This window comes from Amblyomma americanum, chromosome 1 (genome assembly GCF_052857255.1).
Source record: "Amblyomma americanum isolate KBUSLIRL-KWMA chromosome 1, ASM5285725v1, whole genome shotgun sequence".
Lineage (NCBI taxonomy): Eukaryota > Metazoa > Arthropoda > Arachnida > Ixodida > Ixodidae > Amblyomma > Amblyomma americanum.
In genome coordinates this window covers 513679826-513692201 of record NC_135497.1, presented here as the reverse complement: position 1 = coordinate 513692201, position 12376 = coordinate 513679826, and the positions used below count along the sequence as shown (strand labels likewise).

Sequence of the window (12376 nt, the reverse complement as noted above, 5' to 3'; positions counted from 1 at the left end):
CCGTGGATCTCAACAGACTTCGTAGCCTGACAAGGCTTCACAGGGGCGCAAAACTGCTGTCACACATATAACGAATTTACAAACATGGTTAAATCGTCAATAATTTACTATGGTTATGCCAAATGCAACTTCAGTGCGCTAGCACGTTTTCCCTTGTTTAGCTTTTTATAAGCTTGAAAATTTGAGTTGCACCCAAATGTTCTTGCAGTCGTTTTTCGGCTTTCCTCTTGCAATAAGCCGCCCGAGCTTCTCGTTGCGACTCGACTCACCGTTCCCTCTGTTTGGCGCTCTCCGAAGTCACTTGTACGTGCCTGTCGACTGTTAATTCCTCAAGCGAATTCATCATTCGCTTCTTCATCACGTTTCTCACTCTTGATCTGCTCCCGCATACTGTTTACCGAGGTATGCTGTATTCGACACTGTGCTTCGGATTGCCGCCCCGGTTAACTGAGTCCACGCTGGTGCTCTACTATTCTGCGTTGCTGTTGAGCTCGCCATGCAGGTCATTTGGCTTTGGAATCTCTCAAAGGACTGCTTCATCCATGATTTGTTTTTGTTGCCTTAGTGACATACCTTATGCTGCAATGCACATTCCTCCAGTGACTTCATCCTTTGCCCCTTCTTTCTGGCATCTGCGTTTCTTACTCTTCATCTTCACATGCTCTCTCCATTGTCTGCAGCTCGCGTGACACTCCTCCGAGTTGACCCTAGTTACTTCAAGCACCACCTGGACATAACGGCTCGTGACCCATTTACTTCTAGCGCACTAAAAGGACTTTGAATGCAGTGCATGTACCCCATTGGTCTGACAACACACCCATCGAACTTCACCACTTCTAAGGTTGTGTGATGCCCACGTTTTTTTCACTTCTAAGGCTAGGCGCAGCGGTTTGTTCACTGACACATTGATGGTGGAGTTCCCCTCAGCACGATACAAACGCACCAAAGATGAGAAGGGTGGGGGAGGAGGTGCTGATCGCCCACATGTCCCCTCAGATCCGCCACTGGTTTGGGGCTGCTGTCGTCACTTCTACAGGGCGTCAGTGGCGCAAAACTGTCGGTGCTGCAACATGTCATGTGTGTGACAAGCTGGATTCCTAAACTTGTGTCTGCCATTTGTCTCGAGCCTTCTGTTGCATCAGGCTGCTGTCTGCAGAATTTCCACGGTCACCTCCAGCACTTCACCAGCACGGAACTGCAAACCTCGTTTCTCACTAAAGTAGGTCCCCTTTCTCATGAATAGTGAAGCATTCGTAGTGAAGACATATAACACCAGCATAAGTGCCGCCGGCTGGCTACTCCAATCGAATTGTTAATATGCTTGATTGTAGCCGAGGACAAATAAGAGCCTTTGCTTAAGGAGGCCGTCACAGCCTGACGTTGTAGGCAATTTTACAGATTGCGAAGTACTGTCAGCCAACCTCATAAATTCATGTTTCGCAGAGCACATTACGCATCTTAACAGCACGTTTGTACTCGTACGATTCTGGGAACCACCATTTAGTGATTTTTCTTATTAGGCATATTTTACACATAAACCGCTAAATTTCCAGAGGCTGTATAAAGAAAGTTTAGATATATGCACCAACATCAAATGGCCGATTATGCTTAACCACTGCTGAACATGGTAATCTTTTCTATGTGCACTTTTCTTAACCCGCATTGTATTTCATTTTTACCCACAGCTGATTCTCTTTAGACACGTGTTCCACTCTTGCGCAGCCACTCATTCTTTTTCAAAACGTTTGCGCGACAGCTGTAATCCTCCAGTTTATGATTGTAAAAAAAACAGGTTTTAGCTTAACAGAATGATAAATGTATTTATGTTTCAATGGTATGCGTTGCTAATAGAAACAATTGTTGGTACGAGGAAAGTGAGCAAAAAAACGTGCATAAAACAATACTGCCAGCAATCTTTGTTCACACTCGAAGCCGCAGACACTCGGCTTAAATTTATCATTTGTCTGTGACGGGGGTGGGACCATGCACAACTGCTTTCACTTTGTTCCAGATTACACTTTGTTTCCACCTGCTTTGGTGCCTTATCTCGATGGTTCCTTGCCAGCTTTAAATTGAGCGCAGCCAGAGCAGAAGGCATTCTGTTCGACGACAGCCGAGTCATTATTCTTTGTGAGCGAGAGTCAGCCCAAATAAAGAGTTTCGTTTGCAAGCCCTTTCGCTCTCTTCCAGCTTGCCGGACTGCCGTCGCCACTACGTGACATCTGTTGCAGGTGCTTAAAGGGACTATGCAACGAATAAAGAGTCACTTTTATATGTTTTCAATGCTTAGAAATGATGCTAAGAAGCATTCACACCAAGTATGAGTCTTCAGAACTGAGCTGGCAATTTATTATGAGCTTTTAAAAACCGTGTTTTTAAAATTCGCGGGCTGATTGGTGTGCTCGTAGTGACCGATTTTGGAACTAAAATCGTGGAACAAAGACGTCACTGTACCATGACGTCGCCAGGCCACCACACGCTCTCATTCGCTGGAGCCACGACGTCACGGGCACACTTCCGGTAGCTGTGAAAATCGTCTGCTCGTGCCGCCGCGCGACCCTTTCGGGCAAGCGCGAGCCAGGGCACTGCCTTCGCGCATATGGTTTAAATTTTCCTCTGCCGCCTCCTTCTGTCGGAAGTTCCGGAGCCACTCGCGCGGCTCTTCATGCGCACGCATAGGGCTCGATGCCCATCGCGGCCGTAAAAGCGAGCAGTCGCACCTCGAGGTCCAGGTTTATTACTCCTAATTACCACAGATGACAAGTAAAGAAACCCGACGCGCGCCGCAATCCAGGAAGGCGAAGAGACCGGAGAGATGCGCCATGCCGCCGACGCTGCTGCTGGGGGGCTATGAGCAACAACTGGAAGTTTCAAAATAAACGTCAGCAGATGACGTATTCATGGGCGGGGCCCAGTCCCAGAGCAGTTTTTTAAATTTTTTTTTCTGGTGCTCCTTGTGCACGAGTTGAGGGGGGAGAGGAGGAGCGTAATTTTTAATCGTCTATATCTTCGCTGTTATTGATGCTAGCTCAAAAATTCTCGCACTGGGGTGACGAGTGATTGAATGCCTATCTCTCGTCTGTGTTACGTAATCTAAATTAATTTATTGCATAGTCCCTTCAACTGCAGCATTCCTATGCCATTCACTTATAAAAAAATGCCTGAAAACCATTTCAGCCCCCTTGTATTCTACAGCAAGAATTTCAGATTACTTTGCATTTACAAATTCCTTAACAATGAACTCGCAACACTCAGCACCTCACTTAGTGCTCAGTAAACCGCCTGAAAAAGATGATTTGCAGCTCTGCATGTTGCCAGTCAGCATCAGCCCCACACGTGTAATTACTTTCTCTTAAAGTAGTGATTATTGCCTCATGGCATAGAGGGTGTTAGTACATGAATGGGAAAATGTTTGTGGATTGAATGAAGTCCAGAAGGGACTGAATCCTTGTTTCTTATGACAGCATATTAGAAAAATGAGGCACCACCCATTCCAAATGCTAAACGTATTGTAGAAGGCATTTATTTGCCACAGCATAAAACAAGTTGTTAAAGATGTTAAAGCATTCATGGCTCAAACCGATGACCACACTGCCTACCACGAATCTCCTGCCTGAAAAGAAGTAAAAAAAGGAGACATCTGCTATAAAAGAACAATTCAGAATAACCATTCTGCAGCAATATGAAAGGGGTTGAACGCATTCTCTGCCCCTATTGCGAAACTGCTATTGAAAGTTAGTAAATTCGTGCACACATGAGCAGGGTTCCCTTAAACGACTCCGTCACGAAGGAGCCTTGAGAACTCAAAGTACGACCACACTCCGTGAACACAAGCTTTACTCTCATATACATGAGAACTCATACAGCAAGCGTGCAGGCCCGCGGTGGTGGGGCACAGTTTGTATAAGCACAGACAGGCAAGTTCACATTCCCTGGAGGTCGGCGGCGGAGGGGTGTCGGGGGCGCATGGCTAGTGGTTCTTCGAAACGCCGGGTGGCCGTTATTACAATTCAGGTGAGGAATAAAAATCTGTCACAAAAAATCACTTCTCCAAACCTATTCGGCGATGTTGTGATAGGAGGCCCCGACAGTGGGAACAGACGAGCCCGGCAGGCGCCATCGAACTATGTTTGACCAAAGGTGCTGTAGTCCTGAGAAGAGGATTAGGAACGGCTCCTGGCGACGGTGAGCTGTGACGAAAGGCCTCTCATCCCTTCGTCCGGAGTATGGAATGCGGCATTTCTCCCGAACTGTGCCCTCACGTGGACCGGCAGAAAGACCCGAACAAAGGCGCCGGACCCGCCTCGCTCGCTTGCACCTGCGCGGCCAGACAAAGCGGGGGCGGACACGGCTGATTCATTTTACCCTCTGGAATTCACGGGGCCGTCAGGACGCATCTTTCCCACGGAAGGGATCACCGACTGCAAAGCCAACGACCTTATGCACCTGGTCAACCCGTCGGAAACAGCATTCCAGGACCTCAAGGCGCCAGGATTCCTTATCGCCTGTACACGTGTTTGTGAGGGCGAAGCGGTCACAGGGTTAGGGCGGAGACTATGAAGAGTGTGTCTGCCCATTGGACGATTGATCAGCCACCGGTTTCCCTAGCTAGGTGCCTAGGGAATATCCACGGTATTTAAGCCGCAATTTGGCTGGTTTCACAGCACTTCATCTCTGACTTTTGGTCTCCCTGCTTCTGTTGTAAATATGTAAATAAATCTTCAAGTTTACCAACCCTCCTGAAGGCTTCCCTCCGTCGTCTGCAGAGTTCATCGTCATGCGGTGAAGACCTCGGTCCCGATACCCAAGCATATCAACTGGTGGCTGCAGTGGGATGGTCTGCGCCTGGTCCTGACTCTGGTATGGTAAGTGCGCGGTCTTTCTCTTGGAACATTGCCAGGTTTTACAACTTTGGAAAATTGTTAGCCTAGGTAATCGAAGGTTGGTATAAGAGGCAGCCGGGGCTCCTCTGACCACGTGAGTGGAGACTTGCCGTTGCTTAAATAGTCATGGACTGGAAGGAGCTGCGCAAACCAGACCTAGTTCTCGTATGCGGGGAATTGGGCATTGATTGTGGGTCGATCCGTAGAAAACATGAATTGATTAGGGCAACTGAGGATTCCGGTGCGGACGAGGAGGAGATAGTAGAATGTTGGGAGCTAATTAAGGAGGAGTTGGAGAAGGAAAGGGAGCAAAAGAAGCGAGAGGATGAAGAAACAAGGAAGCGCGAAGAGCACGAAAGAAAGCGCGAAGAGCACGAAAGGGAGCACGAAAGGAAGCGCGAAGAGCAGGAAAGGGAGCACGAAAAGAAGCGCGTAGCGCACAAGAGGAAGCGCGAAGAGCATGAAAGAGAGATCGAGAAAAAACGGCTCGATCTACAGATAGCCCAGGCTGCACAGGCAGAACGCACTAGGCTAGAGGTGCCGAACACAGTGGCAAGCCAGGCAGCATCAAAAATAAAAATAAAGGACCTCTTGCAACCGTACAAACTTGGAGAGGACATAGGACTCTTTCTCGTGAACGTTGAGCGGGCATGTGAAAGTTGCGAGTTCCCGACCGAGTCTTAGCCGCAGAAACTTCTGACCATTCTTCCATGTGAGGCGGCCCAAGTACTCGCTCGTCTGGCAAAAGAAGAGGCGGCAGACTATACTAAAGTAAAGGCAGCACTCCTAAAAAAGTATCGCCTGTCCGCAGAGGCCTTTCGGCGCCGCTTCAGGGAAGCCAGAAAACAGCCTAACCAGTCATTTCCGGATTTTGTGTATAACCTTAAGGCAGACCGGCAGGAATGTCTAAAGGGAGAACAGGCTTACGGAACTCACGATAAAGTAATAGAGGTGATCTGCCTGGAGCAGTTTTTTGGCTCTTTGAGGGAAGAAATGCGCGTGTGGGTGCAGGACAGGCCGGGAAATAAAACCCTAGAAAGTGCAGCAGAGCTGGCCTAAGAGTTCCATGCCAAGCGCGTAGCAGAGGGTGCGCGTGCTCCCGTAAGCCCCAAAGTAGAAAAAAAAGTTCCACGGATCCAGACAGGAGGGGCAGCAAGCCGCAACTTGGATCGGAACGAGGGCCACAAAGCAGAATCAAGCAACCCCACAAAGGGGGCGATCGAAAAAGAGAGGGATAAGGCTTTTGAAGCCAGAAAGAAACCAGTGTGTTTCCGTTGTCACGAGCCCGCGGTCACTTAGCCTGCGCTTGCAGGAAGCAGGAAATCGTTCTCTCCTTGGTGGAGGCGGGCGATGAGAACATGCGCCTGCTAGAGCCATACCTGAAAGACATGCAGGTTAATGGAAAACCATGCCGGGTTCTGAGGGACTGCGCGGCCACCATGGACGTAATCCACCCCACGTACGTGAACGCAGCTGATTTTACTGGGGAATGTGCATGGATTAGGCAGGTGGCCGAAGAGAATAGCGCATGCTTGCCAATCGCACGAGTTAGAATAGAGGGCCCGTTTGGCGTTCTGGAAACGGAGGCAGCGGTATTACGGAATCTGCTGGAAAAATTTCCGTACCTCTTTTCAAATCGGTCGGAGCAGATGCTCCAGGAAGAGGGTCGTAGTTTCGGCGATCGAACCATCCAGGCGCTCACTCGTGCGAAGGCTCGCGAGATTGCAGCTGAAGTAAATCGTAGGAAGAACGAAGGCTCTCCCACGACGGGTCAGGCAGGGGCAAACCCAAGAGGCGATGCTTCTGAGACGAGCGGAGAGGCTCGCGACAGGAACAGATGCGACGCCGAGTGCAAGGAACCAGTCTCTGAGCCGCAGGGTGACTCAGTGGAGGTCGGGTCAAATGTCGTGCAGCCATGCCTGGAACCCTTTTTGGATCTGGCCAAAGACGATAGAGACATGATTGCAGCCGAGCAGGCAGCGGACGTTACACTTCGAGATTTATCCAGCCCGACAAGTGAAGAAAGTGTAGCAACAAAAAACATTACGATCCGTAACCGTTTCAGGGTGTTGTATCGATATTACAAGGACTCAAAGGGGGTCCAGTTTGATCAGCTCGTGGTGCCGCAGAAATACCGCGCAGGCATCCTTAAATTGTGCCATGGTGGGGGTTGGTCTTGATACCTTGGAGTGAAGAAAACTAAAGCTAGGCTTCTACAGGAGTTTTATTGGCCTGGCTGCTTCAGGGATGTCGAGCAGTTTGTAAAGTCCTGCGACACCTGTCAGCGTGTCGGAAAGCCAGGGGATTTGAGGAAAGCTCCGATGAAGCTAGTGCCCGTGATTAGCGAACCCTTCCGTCGTTTGGTGGTGGACATAGTCGGTCCTCTACCAGTGACTCAGTCGGGCTACCGCTACATACTATGATCTGTCCGGCGACCAAGTTCCCCGAGGCAGTTCGCTCAAGGAGGTGAACACGGTGGGCATTGTTGACGGGTTGTTGTCGACATTTTCCCGCGTTGGCTTTCCGGCTGAGTTACAAAGCGATCAGGGAAGCGTCTTCACGAGCGCACTGACTACTACCTTCCTGGAAAAATGTGGAATACGCATAGTTCATAGCTCGGTCAGACACCCTCAGAGTAACAGCGTCGAAGCGTGGCATTCGGTTCTGAAGCGCGTGCTAAGAGCTATGTGCTATGAGCATCATAAGGACTGGGAAGCTTGCCTGCCAGCAACGATGTTGCCGCTCCGCTCGGTGCCGCATGAGGCCACGGGCTTCAGTCCGGCGGAGCTGGTGTACGGGCGATCGCTGAGATCCCCCTTTCGGATGTTAAGAGAGGCCTGGGAGGGAACCGGCGACGACCCTACCGTGGTGGAGTATGTGCTGAGCTTGCTTGATCGGCTTCACTCGTGTCAGAAGATGGTAGCGAAGAACATAAAGTCCGCTCAGCAAATAGCAAAGCGGTACTATGACCGAAATGCGCGCCTTATTATTTATTTATTCAAATAAATAAATAAATAATAACCTTGAATAAATTGAATAAATAAATTATTATTCCCACAAGCATGAAGCACAAAATACTGAAAAAAATTCCCCAAGCCACTTGGGTACTACTAAATGAAAGGCAAGAGCCCGAAAAGTGGTATTCTGGCTGGGAATGCGTAATGAGATTGAAGATTTTGTTCAGAAATGCACAGTCAGCAGGAAATACTCGTATACTCGTACAGCCAGCCATATGAACTTCTGAAGATGTGCCCGGTACCTGAGCAGCTGTGCCATCGAGTTGACATTGACACTTTCTACTAAGGCGGCAGGCCTTACGTCTGTGTTTACGACGTGCTGTCGAACTTTGCAGAGGTGGAGCTACTTTAAGGTTGCTTTGGCTAACACTGTCATTCAAGCAACTAGCGCTATCTTCACGAGATATGGCATATCTATGAAAGTGTGTTCAGACAATGTACCGCCTCTTTCAAGCCGCCAGTTTGCCACATTTGCAAGAGAATACAATTTTCACCACAGTACTTCCAGCCCTAGATACCCACAGTCAAATGCCTTTGCAGAAAAGGGGGTCAAGTGGTAAAATGAATATTAAAGAAAACCGCTGAAGCCAATCAAGATTACTGGCTCAGTTTGCTGGCATACAGGACAACTCCACTAGAAGGAGCCGAGTCACCAGCAGAGATCCTTCATGGCAGAAAGCTCCGAACAAAGCTGCCGAGCATTCAAGATGGTTCTGGTCTACATATTGACAAGAATCGTCAGACAAGGAACAACCGGCAACCACTGCCACCTCTGCACCAAGGGGACATTGTGCCCTCAAATAAGTTCTTCTAGGACAAAAAGGCAAGGGTCATGCAGAGCTGTGCTGAACCCAAGTCCTACAACGTTATCACAGAGGACAGAAGACTTCTGTGTCGCAGCCGAAAGCATATAGGGTCCTAGGTCAAGGTGAACCTGGGTGGCTCATGAGTTGATATGTGCAAGTGGGCCCGAATGAGTGAGCGCAGATGAGTCGCGAGTCAAAATGACTGACTCCAAATGAGTCATGCCCAAATGAGGGCACCGCAGTGACTCAGTGGTTATGACGCTCAGCTGCTGACCCGAAAGACGCGGGTTCGATCCCAGTAACGGCGGTTGAAATTCAATGGAGGTGAAATTCTAGAGGCCCGTGTACTGTGCGATGTCAGTGCACGTTAAAGAACCGCAGGTGGTTGAAATTTCTGGACCCGTTCACTGCGGTATCCGTCATAGCCTGTGTCACTTAGGGACGTTAAACTCCCATAAACAAAATTAAATGAGTGAGTGAGACAAGATGAGTAGTGGAGTCTGAGTGAGATGCGAGTCGCTGTGGGTGAACCCCAGATGACTGGCGAGTCTGAATGAGCCTAAATGAGTTTGCATGAGCCCGAGCCTCTGTGAGAGTGAGAGCCCGTAGGCTGTCCGAACTTTTGTGAGTGAGCCCGAGTGAGCACTTGTGATTTTGCCATGGTGTGGCTGTAGCAGCATTAATCCGTCCTGCTCTCTCTCGCAGGCAATTATCACTGGGTCAGAAATACTTGAGATGAGGTTACTGCAATTTATTTCCTCGGAGGTTCGATACTGCAGATCAGGTACCATTAAAACAGCTTTAAACAGTCACCACGGTGGACAGCTCCAGATTGATTCCCCTTAAAGAACTGGCAGGTGACCAAAATTCCCATGCAGCCCTCGATTCAGGCGACCCTTTCCTCTTTCCCTCTGTTCACCCTCTTCTTGATTCCCTTACCTCACAGCCGGGTTCCGCACCGAGGGTCGACAACTGCTGCTACTTTCGTTTTCTCATAAGCTCCCCACAGAGCATCATGACTTCGAAATAAAATGCATGCAGACACCGAGTAGAACGACATGGGCACTGTAAGCTCCAACTCCAAGAATTCTGTGGAGACATAAAACACTACCAGGTGCAAGTATTACCTTTGATTAGAAGCACACCATCTCGGTCTGTGAAGACGATGGCCTGAAGGCCTGGGACCCTAAATATATGCAAAATAAAACGCCTATTTCAGGCAGCTTCCAATAAAAACAGGCGCCAGGAATTCAACCACTTTATTACACAACAAGGTTTACTCCCTCATACGGCAGACACTTTGGTTCGCGACGCTGCTGATTGGATTAGTGAAGCAAGGATGTCAACGAAAACAATACAATGTCAAATTCAATGGGGGCATCATATAGTACTGCCCAGAAAAATCATACTCGGCCCAGATGGCATCTCGCAACAGAACGGTGAACTCATGCGCACTTTCTAACCGTGAAAAAGAAAAAATAAGGCGCTAACTGCAATTAAGAGACTGGGTGACACTGCGAAACACGCCGGTAAACTCCGGTGAAAATGCATAGCGTACACAAGAACGTAAACAATTGTACAAAAGTTTCTCTACCTGGAAATAAGTTGGATAAGGTGCTTCTTCAATTCCTGCAAGTGTACACAAAAGTGGTAAGGATCGGGATAAAAGTACAGTCGAGACATTTGCTGGGCGGGTGCATGCGGTAATGATGAGACAGAACAGAAATCGAATATTGTCGAGTGATCGACGTTCGTTAAGTATTTAGGAACTGCCGACCGAGGGTCCGTTGCTTGCAGATTCCTTTACTGGGGAACATCAGTACCGCACTTCGTCAAATTAACAGCCTTATCAAAAACAAGCATACGCGGCTAAAAATCATATGACTTACATCGGCCATGTTGTTTTGATAGCACTGCACGCCACCACACCACCGCCGCCCAGAAACGCCGGATACCACTGATCTCCACTAGGTGGCTGGATGCCGCATTCCCGCATTCCAAAGTGGGCGCAAGTGAAGCCACCGGAAGTTCGATGTCTGCTGTGTCTTTCAATGCAGAAAGATCGCGTCTTTCACCCTTCTGTTCTCAGGTTTTCGCGTTGGTTTCGTGTAACGTCTGCTGTAATATCAAAGGAATAAGCAAGCTCAACGCGAGAAATGTGTGCATTGTTTGGGGAACCCTGTACTTTCAGAGAAACCGAAGAAAACAGGCATGCAGGTCTCACCTTGACGCGGCAAAAGGGTACGTGCATTGAACACTATTTACTGATCTGGTTCTTCTCTTCCGAGCGTAATTAGGACAAGTAGTGGAATGACGATGAGTCGAGGTCATCTTAAAAAAGGCAATGGCGCGGAAATCCTGACACTCGACTCGTTACACAGCTTATATATGCTGTTTCAGTTTAGGTTTTGTGGCGGACGATGACGCTTCTCATCAATGGCAGGTGATGTTTATCGTTTTAGTGTGTCATTTACCTTCCAGACGTGCTTTTAATCTAACTTTATAGCACAGTCACGTTTCATCTACACAGCACGAGAGAAACGACTGACGAGAAAGACGAATGCAGCAGCGCATGTGACAAGCGCTGTTAGAAGTCAACTGCACCAAGCATCCCGAATAAAAGCCCATTCAGGCATAATTTGCTAGAGTACGAAACAGTACTTGATACAGTCCGTCGAAAAAGCAGTACCGATATACCTTTTGGACGCGCTAATGTGAACCACCAGAAAAACGACGGTACTTCACCAGATTGTGGCCTCGCCCTCGCTCCGGTTCGGTCTAAACATAATTCGGTAAAATGGTCACTGCAAAGTCGGCTGCCTAATGAAGATTTCAATCTATTCTTTCTTAAATTTATCCCTCATTGATGGTATAACTTGGGCTTAGAGCGTGACGACGTTCATCACAACAAAGAGCAGAGTTGACGACGCTAGCACAACGGGACGATACCACAGAGCTGAGCAGACGAGGCTCCGTACGTACTGTGTGTAGCGACGTTCTGTCGTCTGCTAGTGTCGTCCCATAGCGATGCAATGTACCCTTATTTTGGAACGTCTTTCCCGAGGACTTTGCATGCTGCTCTCCTCATGCAGTTGACGGCGCAACAGGTAGGCATTGTCATGAAAAAAGACGAGAACAAAGACAAGGTGCTAAGTGGAAAACGAAAACAGAAAAACTGTGCTGAGGTCCGATTTCATGCACTGCCAAAGGCTGACTTCCGGGACGTGTTGTCCAAATTATGTCCAAATTCCGGTGGCTTCACTTTCGGGCGCCCGGTGCGGCATCTAGTCCCCTAGTGGAGATCAGTGCCGGATACCAGCGAAAGATTAAACATCAACTCTGCCAAAACATTTAAAATATAAAAACCTACCAATATAAAAATATAAAAAGCGTGGATTGCAGCAGCGTGGTAAGATAGGCTGGATCTTAGTTCAAAACTTAGGACTTGTTTTCTTTAAGTTAACCACACAGTTATTCTGAACTTTTTATTTCGTTTAGAAAGTTAGTTTCATTTTATTAATGCTAACAGGCGAGAGAAAGTCATTTCTTATAGTGCCTAGAATATATAGGCACTATACACTTGTATTAGCGGCTTCTGCAACAGCATGGGAAACTGGTCAATAACAAACAAAAAATGCAATTTTGCCCAGCGCTTATTTTCGAACGTGTT

General features: G+C 48.3%; 1 protein-coding gene across 4 annotated transcripts; it reads right to left on the bottom strand.

Moving 5' to 3' along the window:
- Positions 1-3491: 3491 nt before the first annotated feature.
- On the bottom strand, positions 3492-12376 carry LOC144116187 (uncharacterized). Of its 4 annotated transcripts, none has more exons than XM_077650906.1 (6): positions 11689-12376; positions 10596-10824; positions 9834-9892; positions 7605-7743; positions 6509-6820; positions 3492-3613 (listed from the first exon to the last, which is right to left on the bottom strand). In XM_077650906.1, exons 2-5 carry the CDS (start codon positions 10700-10702, stop codon positions 6655-6657), a joined length of 471 nt encoding a protein of 156 aa, XP_077507032.1. In that variant the 5' UTR covers positions 10703-10824; positions 11689-12376; the 3' UTR covers positions 3492-3613; positions 6509-6654. The 4 variants fall into 4 exon arrangements, with proteins under 4 accessions (XP_077507032.1, XP_077507035.1, XP_077507033.1 ...); XM_077650909.1 differs by lacking the exon at positions 11689-12376 and adding an exon at positions 10301-10335 and having other exon boundaries at positions 10596-11427; XM_077650907.1 differs by lacking the exon at positions 11689-12376 and having other exon boundaries at positions 10301-11427.